Source organism: Morone saxatilis, unplaced genomic scaffold (genome assembly GCF_004916995.1).
Source record: "Morone saxatilis isolate NCDOM2014 unplaced genomic scaffold, NCSU_SB_2.0 Contig16, whole genome shotgun sequence".
In the NCBI taxonomy this organism is placed as follows: domain Eukaryota; kingdom Metazoa; phylum Chordata; class Actinopteri; family Moronidae; genus Morone; species Morone saxatilis.
Window position 1 is genome coordinate 15636313 of NW_023339718.1, and position 10105 is coordinate 15646417.

At 39.2% G+C, this 10105-nt stretch overlaps 1 protein-coding gene across 1 annotated transcript in view; it reads left to right on the forward strand.

Moving 5' to 3' along the window:
• Positions 1–397: 397 nt before the first annotated feature.
• Positions 398–10105, forward strand: part of tars1 (threonyl-tRNA synthetase 1) — a gene marked incomplete in the record, with an annotated part of 14576 nt that continues 4868 nt past the window's right edge. The window contains 12 exon segments of the mRNA XM_035658941.1: positions 398–548; positions 1429–1506; positions 1746–1936; positions 3057–3180; positions 4141–4265; positions 5026–5143; positions 5220–5284; positions 5492–5570; positions 5814–5960; positions 6686–6784; positions 8518–8684; positions 9509–9671. Of these exon segments, the coding sequence (XP_035514834.1) occupies positions 489–548; positions 1429–1506; positions 1746–1936; positions 3057–3180; positions 4141–4265; positions 5026–5143; positions 5220–5284; positions 5492–5570; positions 5814–5960; positions 6686–6784; positions 8518–8684; positions 9509–9671 (1416 nt within the window).

The following is a 10105-nucleotide window of genomic DNA, read 5'->3' on the forward strand; positions in this document are numbered from 1 at the left end:
ATTAAATGGTTTCTAGGGGATTTAACTTAGTAGCCTACACATTTTCTAAGACATCTTTCATATTTCAACTCTAAAAACTAGTCATGTCAAAAAGTTATAGGCTACTAACCACTGTGGCCAAATCTTTTTTTATAAAAATTGAGCATTATTAGAAAACACATCATTGTGGGTCTTATTACAACATATTATTGTAATATGCAAATATTTGGGATGAATAATAGACTACTGACTGCACTCGGCTGCTACATGTTTTTGCAACCATTCACTAAGGTAGATTTAGAGACTCAAGAACACTCCTTTAATAAAATTATCTCCTACTCTGCTGATGGTAGCCTTCACGCCCCGCCCACCTCTACGGCAATGTTGCATCAGAATCGCAATATCCGGGTAACGTCATCAGCCCTCACCCGGCACCCTTACTGCTCACAGTAACTTACATGCAGGCTTGCAGAAGTTATCTCCTAAAGTGAGGTAGCTTTTCATTTGTTATGGCTGACCAGACTGTCGTGAAGAAAATGAGCGAATTGCAAGTGGACGCCGGAAAAAAGGTGACACTGTAGTGTCGTGATCGGCTACATTAAAGTCGTATTGATTAGCTAGCAGGTAGCCTAGCCTGTAGTCAGATTCATGCTGTCATTTAGCCACAAGCAGTGCGGTGCTAAAGGCTAGCTACGTAGCTTTAAAGAGTAACGTTATGTTGGCTTTACTGAATATGATACTCTCAGGATAACAGAAACATTAGTTTCGTTTCTGTTTTAATCTTTTTAGCTGGTGAATTGGGCCACATTGCAGTTAAGCGAGCCCAGTCAGCTAACGTTAGTTTGATTTGGGTAACGTAGCTCTTACACGTCTTGCTCGGTGTGGTCAGGGAGAGCGCCTTACGCCAAACTCAATTCAAAATTCTGACAATTTAATGTCTCGCTGGTTATTTGTAGGCTTACACGCGTTATAGTAATAAATAGCACCTTGCATGAATCCCTTAAGCTCGCTTTTTTAAATCGGCTCGCACCCAATAGACCAAGAGGTGTTTTTTAAATATAAAGCTCTCTTGAAACTGGCTTGTACTCCCACCAATGTCTTACAATAACCTTTAGTATTAGTTACAACTTGGAGGGTCGCTGTCAGGTGGCGAACACCACTTGCATGCTGGATTTTACCCCAACACCTTTGCGAAAAGTCTTCAGTAATACTTTAACTACTGTGTGCAATATAACTACCAGTAATTCTAAAATAACTGATTTTTGTGTAGTGTTAATTTTGTTATGTTCATAATGTTAACTGTGTAAGTGCAAACATTGTGTAGGTGTGTACCCCATCTTTCCCATCTGTATGTTAATACAGTGTGTCTGAACCAGCTTTGTACTAAACTTGTATTAAATCCTCTTCTTGATAAAAGTTTATTAACCTTACGGTGTGATTTTTGCACAGGGAGGAACTGAAAGTGGTAAAGATGGAGGAAAGAAGAAGGCTAAAAGTGCTGCTGGGGACTCTGGAGGCAGGACTGAGGTGAGTTGTATATGCTTTTATTAGACATCATAATCTTGTTTTACAATAATTTAATCTTGGTGTATATCTATCTAGTATTTATGTATATCTATCATTGCGTGCCTAAATATTTAAAAGCAGCCACCCACCGGCTTATTGGTTGTTGAGGTTTATGATCAGATTTTAGCATAGTCAACCATTTAACCTGGTAGAACACATCAGCCAACCCCCATACTCCTCTTTTTTTTGTTGCTGTTCAGTTATCGCCACCACCTCAGTACATCGATGAGCGTCTGACTTTGTACACAAAGCTGAAAACTGAGCATGAAGCCCTGATGGCAGAGAGGGCTACGAATAACAGCCGAGCCATCAAGGTGACCCTGCCCGATGGAAAGGTGGTGGATGCTGAGTCCTGGAAGACAACACCGTACCAGGTGGCCTGTGGAATCAGGTCAGTGTGATGATGGGATAGCTGTAATTGTTACTTATTAAATGTGACACTTTGCTTTCATGTACTGTAGCACAAAAAAGGAAAACCTCAAGGGTTCTTTAGGAATGTAATTTCCAAAGACTAGCTGTCACAATTATTTGTACTGCCTGTAATCATTTACATAGTTTCAGAAGACTTCACAACACCCACGTTATGAAAACAGTAATTGGAAATGACACCCGCCAACCTAAGACCATCCACCAAAGACAAGAAAATAGCTGACAAAAATAACTCATTAGAGTTTAAAAAGTAGAGGAAACATTGCCTTGGGATAGTCTGAGAATAATCTCTCTACTGGCATGGTTCAACATACAATAGGTGTCAAGAGTGTGTTAATAGAGATTAAATGTGATAACCAAAGGTCACATGAGCAGACTACACAGTAAACACAGTAAAATGCTTTAGGAAATGTCAGCAGCTCTATCACCATCATTGTAGGAGTGGAAGCAAGCATTGCTTCATGTGACCTAAATGCACCAACCACAGCCCAACCTCTAGTTTCTTTATGATGCAATGAGCACATCGGTTCATACTGTTTTTAATCCTTAAGACAGTTTCTCTGGTCTCATGACCAAGGCAATTAGATTGTTTTATATTGTAATTTCAGAAGCATGGGGGGGAACTTCAAAGGTGTGGCACCATACTATAAGATGCATCCCTTTTAATTGATTTTATTATTTCATTTAATGTTATGTTAAGTCTTGTTATTAAACATTTGAAAAATACATTTTTTAAATTATATATATTATTATGTATTAAGTATTATATCAGATTTCTCTCAATAATTTCTGAAAAGAACAGCAGTTGAAATTGAAAGCTCCAGTTTTACTCACCATTATCATGCAGTCATGCACACATCTAGTTGGGTGTGTACTACCATTAACAACAGCAAGATAATCAGTATTGGAACATCTTGTAGTGATTTCAGCATTTATTTACATACGTGTTTGGATATCATTCAGACTTAATTTAATGTTATGATAAGATTTTAATTGTAGGGGTTGCCACTTTTATTCAACACTTTTATTTTGAAAATCTACACATTAAGTTGATGTGGAATATGTTCATGTTTGACATCCAGTCAAGGCCTGGCCGACAACACAGTGATTGCGAAAGTGAACAACGGTGTGTGGGACCTGGACAGACCTTTGGAGGATGACTGCAGCCTTCAGTTGCTCAAGTTTGATGATGAGGAGGCCCAAGCTGTAAGTCCAACTCATCTTTGATCTAAAACAGTGTTTGTATGTGATTGTTTTTCACCCCTACGTATAGATTAGTAGAGGATAGTTTAGTGTAATAATGTCATCCTAAACACCTTCTGGATGAACATTTGTACATTTCCTAATTTTTGAGCACCAAAAACTTAACTCTGAGGAAGCCTTGGAAAATGTTTCTGACATACTGTCAATAACATTGACATTGACACAATTGATCTGGTCATTACTCACCAGTACACAACAAGAGCAGGCTGACCTGGACATGCAAGGTTAAAGTGATGAATAAGAAGTTTACAATCAATAATACATGTGAAAGCTCTGTGATTCACCAAGTGTCTGGGCCACAAAGACATTAAGAAGAGATGTGAGAACGTAAAACACTTATGCAATCATGTACTGTCATAAAACTGGTAGCAATTGGTCTCTGAGAGAATAATGAGATGTGTTCCTAAAATAAAACTCCAATTTCAGCTTCATTGTCTATACAAGGTGCTGAATATTTTACCTGAAGAAGAGCCATTTGTCAGTTGACCTTTTTAAGCACTGAAGAGATTCCAAAGTCTGTCAATTTGCTTTTTACGGTATCATTTGTCAGTAGGTTTTATCTGCATATTTAGCAGATTTTTTGTATTGTCAGTATTCAGAAGAGGTGAATTTACACAGCTTAAGTAATTTAAATGTTCTCAAAGGCTTCAGTAAAGTCTGCAGCACAGTGAATGATTGTAACATCAGCACAAAAAATGGGGCGGCTGTGGCTCAGTGAGTCTACTAATTGGAAGGTTGGCGGTTTGATCCCCGGCTCCTTCCCGCTTCATGCCAAAGTGCCCTTGAGCCAGATACTAAAGCCCGATGCTATACGTGTGTGAATGTGAATGAATGAGTTACACAAAGGGATGGACTGCATTGCTATTTTGCTAATTAGACTGTGTTTTTTTGTATACTGCTTAGGTTTACTGGCACTCCAGTGCCCATATCTTGGGTGAAGCCATGGAGAAGGTGTATGGGGGCTGCCTCTGCTACGGTCCCCCCATTGAGAACGGCTTCTACTACGACATGTTCCTGGAGAACAATGAGTGAGTCACACAGGCTTTGGGTTCAGATTTGTCTGTATAATTAGTTTTGTTAGTCAGATCCCGGTGTTATTTTGGTGTGTACTTCAAGGCTTAGCAGCTGTCAGTCTGGTTTACTGTCTGGGACCGGTGGCAAACACAAAATAGGTGGATTGTAATGACACTAATGCTGTCAAGCTGGATTTTATTTGGGCGTGGATTTGAAATGACATCCTTCTATATCTGCCCACAGGATTGGAAGCCTAAAAGCAAATCTATTCAAAACACAGAACGAGAGCTTTGAAAGTGTGTTGAGACACCCTCAGAAAATCCGAGAAACACTTTCTTTCTCATAAACATTTTTTTCCTTTGACCTTTCCTGAAACAGACTCATTTCTCCCTGCTTCAGGCAGCAGGAGGGCATAAGGAGTGCTGTCTAATTAATTCTACAACCACCTTAATGAAGTCATTTTATGCTAATGGAATTCTTGGAAAATTTTTGCAAGGATATTTTGACATTGCTCAAGCCCCAAAGCCAAGGACTGTGTGTCCATGCTTGGCAGAGGTTATCAGTTTCTGGAAGTCAAAGAATTACATAAAAAGGTCTAGCAATATGGCTAAATGTCTGGTCACATCCATGGTGCCCTCTAGAAACGCTAGCGGACTAAATTTAGCTTTGAAGGCAGTTCGCATATTAATGCAGGACTACGTAACTCAGCCATTGTCACTGGGTGGAAAGTTCTGGTTGTGTTTATATTTTTATTTTATTTTTTTTTTTGGACAGGGGCGTATCAAGCAATGACTTCCCATGTCTGGAGAACCTGTGCAAGAAAATTATCAAGGAGAAGCAGCCATTTGAGAGACTGGAAATAAAGAAGGAAACTCTACTGGAAATGTTCAAGGTATCTGAAAACGAAAACGCATGAAAAAAATGTCATATCTTAACAGAACTCTAAAACCACTTCTTCTCTTTGACAGTACAACCCATTCAAGTGCCGCATTCTGAATGAGAAGGTTACCACTCCCACTACCACAGTTTACCGGTGAGTCCAGACCCTGTGCATGTAAGCTTATATTTTCTCATCTTCAGTAGAAACCAGTGAGCTTGGGGTTGAGTGTCACAGACACACCCAGGGAGATTGAGCATCCTTGGTTCTGGTCATTTTATGAGAGATAACAATGACTAAAATATAGTATTTTTAGCTTTATCCTAAATACAACTGGTTATCCTATTAATTTCTGCATTTCAGGTGTGGTCCCTTAATTGACTTGTGTCGGGGGCCCCATGTGAGACATACTGGGAAAATCAAGGCACTTAAGATCCACAAGGTGAGCCTTTTTGTTTCCAGTGGTGCATTATGTACAGCAAACCAGTGGTTATTCTATATGTGGATTTATTATTGATTAAACCAGGTAGGACTTTAAGCACTGTAGTCTGTGCCCTGAATGTCTGATAGTGAGCACATTTGTTCCCATTTTTAGAGCAGAGTTACCTTTATGTTTTATTCTCAAGAGATTTGATGGACCCAAAAGAATGATGAAAGCTAACATACTCCTCTTGTGGTGTGCTAGAATTCGTCTACGTACTGGGAGGGAAAGGCGGACATGGAAACCCTCCAGAGGATCTATGGAATCTCCTTCCCTGACCCCAAAATGCTCAAAGAGTGGGAGAAGTTTCAAGAGGATGCCAAGAACAGAGATCACCGCAAACTAGGCCGGGTATGAACTGAAATGTGAAGAAGCTGTGGGTTAGCAAAAGAGTTAAAGTAATTTTAGTATTGTCTTGTATGGGTTTTATTCTTAGAAAGGAAAATTATTTATGGCATGTTAGTATTTGTCTGTATAAGCAGTAAAATACTTCTGTGTAAGTGTAAGAGCCAGGATTGGGTTTGATGTGTATCTGATGTTTACCAAGTCACACCTATTTAACAAACAAGATATTCGAAGCCATTTCTAGACCGTGTGAAAACATAGGCCTGGTGCATTTGTAACAGTATAGTTGAATTTTCTGGTAAGGAACAAGGAAACAAGAAAACTTGTTAAAAAATTGAAAACACTTGACTTCATTTACAAATTGAGAAAGAAATACTGAAAAAGGCCTGATTAAAAAATTTACCTGTGAACTTTTTTGAGCTGTGAGTGATGGTAAAATTAACCCATTGCATAAGGCAGCATTCAATTAGATGCTTCACAATCTTTGGAACACTTGTTGACTGTTGACAGGGCATTTAATGGCTCGGGGTGTGTGTGTTGCCATTCATTCAGTATAATAACAGGTGTGCAAAAGTGAGCTGAGCAGGAGGCCGAGTACAATGTCAGACAAACCCTAGTTATGTGATGATACCGTTGGATTATTTCAAACTGAAACCAGTTTGGCCTGAGTGGTGGTTTTAATTTTTCATCATACTAACACACCTTTTTTTTTTTTTATTATTATTATTTAGGAGCAGGACCTGTTCTTCTTTCATGACCTGAGTCCAGGGAGCTGCTTCTTCCTGCCTAAGGGAGCCTACCTCTACAACACCCTGATCGAGTTCATCAGAGTAAGTCAAAGCTCAGACCCACAGTGGATAATTGCTGTGATTTCACTTTGACTCAAACTTGTCTTTTCTTATGTCTTAGAGTTCAGAAAGTTTAAATTTGCATGGAGACCTGGGCAGTAATAATGGCTTAATATATTCACAAGATATTTTTGCTGCAATGTAAAATCACTTCATTCGTCATATTCTAGAGTGGAGTAGGAACGGTTTGGTTATATGTTGATGATGCAGCTTAATAACCTGACTGCAGCAGATGGTTTATTCAGAACCATCTGGGAAGTGTTCATTGGAAACGGGCAGGCATTTAAAAAAGTACTTGGCAGGTGATTGGGTGAACCATCTGTCTATCACTTCTGTCAGCTTAGATTAGTCTGTTTTACCTGCAAGACACACGTTTTAATGCCTTTCTTCATCATTTGAAATGTAAAACTTTCACATCATCAGAAAAAGTGCGTGTACTGCTCATAGTTAAAATAAATAAAATCCCAATGCACCACAGAGCGTGTCTCCTGCTGGGCGGCTGACAGTGCTGTCAGCTGTAGAGTCTATTACAGTGTACGGCTGTAGGGGAGGTTGTACCACCGTCTGGTTTAAAAGTGGTTTAGCTGACTTTGCCAACTTCACTGTCATCACTAGAGCAAAGAGCGTGCAGCCTTTTCAGCTGCTTCATTGTCTGGAATCTGATAAACTAAGCGATAATGAATAAAATCTGCCTTTATAATGTTGTGGTTTCACAACTAAAACAAATTCATTTTAAAACATGAACATTGGCATGCACATACAATAAAATGCAAATGCTAATTAATATCCATACCTCTCTTCCTACAGCAATAATGCTTTAAATCGATGTTAACACATCTAATTTATGCTTACTCAATGGGAAATTTCTCATTTCTGGCCTAATAGAAAACATTCTGCTCTGTGTCTATCCTTTGAACACAAACCTACGAACCTAAAAATAGCTTATTATTGGAAGCCAATTGTTTGGAATAAATTGAAAAGTGTGAAACAGATGTGATTGACGGCATCAAATAAAAGCTCTGTTGCACCCACTCTATTATAGTCACAAAATCAATTTGATTTTAAAAAAAATTATTTACTTGGTTGTCATTCAGTGCAGTCACAATGCAGTACACATTGGGAGCAATTTCACTTTAATGTGGTAAAACAGATATCTGACTGAGAAGATTTTGAGTAATGAGATGTTTTATAAAAATAGGATTTGCAAGCAACAAAACATCTATAATATCCGATATAAATATTTGTAGGGTATATGGTATGGTATGGTCAGTATTTCAAATAAATCGCCCTATTTTATTATCACTATCAAGTATCTGTTTTTAATTTTAAAACACATAGCAGAAAAAACAGGCCAACCCAAGGTGCATTAAGCCACTTAAAAAGTAACAGCCTTTTCCTTTCAGTTAAACCTACTTTATCCCCTTCATAATGTCTAAACAAACTAGGATATGAGTATGCAGCAGCATAACACTTCTCAAAGGTAGTTTACTTTTCAGAATCTCAGCCTTTACATTGAGTTATGTATGTTTTAGAACATTTGCACTATTTATCAGTAAGTCCCCAAGTGTTGACAGAAACTGTTTTTAACCAGACGTTCGTAGTTGTGACGTGTACATAGAATTATGAAGCAGAGTTGCTTGAGGTGCCACTCACTCAGAACAAGGTATTCTCATAAAGAAGATTATAGGTAAGACTGTTCTTTCTTTCTTTGGCAGAGCGAGTACAGGAAGAGGGGTTTCCAAGAGGTGGTGACGCCCAACATCTACAACAGTAAGCTGTGGCAGACCTCGGGACACTGGCAGCACTACAGCGAGAACATGTTCTCCTTCGAGGCCGAGAAGGAGACCTTTGCCCTCAAACCCATGAACTGTCCGGGACACTGGTGAGGCCTTCCTTTCCTCACATTCAGAGTAGCTTGAAAGGTTTTGGGTTTCATTGCAGCAATGAACTAGAAAATAAGGAACATAAATTGTAAAGAAAAACCACCCACTTCTGATACACACAGTGTATCAGGTCTTGCTGTAGTGTGAAATAGAGTTGGTTCCTGCCATCAGAGAAACAACTGTTTGTTGAAGGCAGGGCAGTTTGTTTCTCCAGCATTAAATGAAAGCATGAAACGATAAAGCTTAGAATACTGTTATCACAATACAAAATGTTTGACTTTCAATATTAAGTCTAATATCCCACAAAAAAAGTCTAACAAGGACAACCATTAAGCAATGTTTTACTACACTTAAGTAGCCTTGAGAGTTTGTACAAGGGTTTTGTTATCAGTAGTTAGAATTAAAATAACTTTTCATTGCTGCAGTAGTTTGTCCTCCAGTTCAGCTCAAATTGTAATGGACTGATGCTTTTGCCATGTTTTCAGTTGTTGAATGACCCAGTTCAATTTATTACTGAATGCTGCATTGCAGTGTAAAGAGCCAGACTGCAGCTCTTTGTATTCAAATCTTTTATCTCCTTTCTACTGTTCCAATCTTTGTGCTATCCACGTGGACAGCCCCTCTGGAGAACACACTGAAATGGAAACTGAGCATGCAAACACATTTTGTCAAAATGTTGGATGTCACTTAAATCAAATATTGATTGCCTTTCATAGCAGTATTGAAGCAGTGGAGCAATTTTCAGTTATTGTGATAATTTGAAGTTGGCAGTTGTAATTTGTGTGTTTTTCACACTCTTCCTTTGCTGTCTGTTTGTCTTCAGTCTTATGTTTGATCACCGGCCACGCTCCTGGAGAGAGTTGCCTCTTCGCATGGCAGACTTTGGCGTCCTGCACAGGAACGAGCTATCAGGAGCCCTGACTGGCCTCACCCGCGTCCGCCGCTTCCAGCAGGATGACGCTCATATCTTCTGCTCCATGGACCAGGTGAGACCCACACTGATTCATTAACATGACTCAGCCAAATTTAAACACCCACACTTTGGAGCCATTGGATCTGATGGAAAACATTGCCTGATGGGACCAGTAAATTTGACTTAAAGGGCAACTCGACCAATTTTAAACTAAGTTGTTCAAAAATCTTGAACTACTATATATGTGAAAAGGTTATAGAAAGAAGTTTGTGGCTGCACATGAAGTTCAGTTACTTGAGGCAGCATTGGTTGCGGCCGTAACCTACAAGTTTTGAAATGACCTCTGCAGCCCACTCGTCATATCTGCTTTAGGCTAGTGGCTCGGGACTACATTAGCCGCTACTGGCATAAAACACCCAAAATCTCAGCAGTTGAGTTGCATTGTGTGTAATTACCGTATTTTCCGGACTATAAGTCGCTCCGGAGTATAAGTCGCATCAGTCAAAA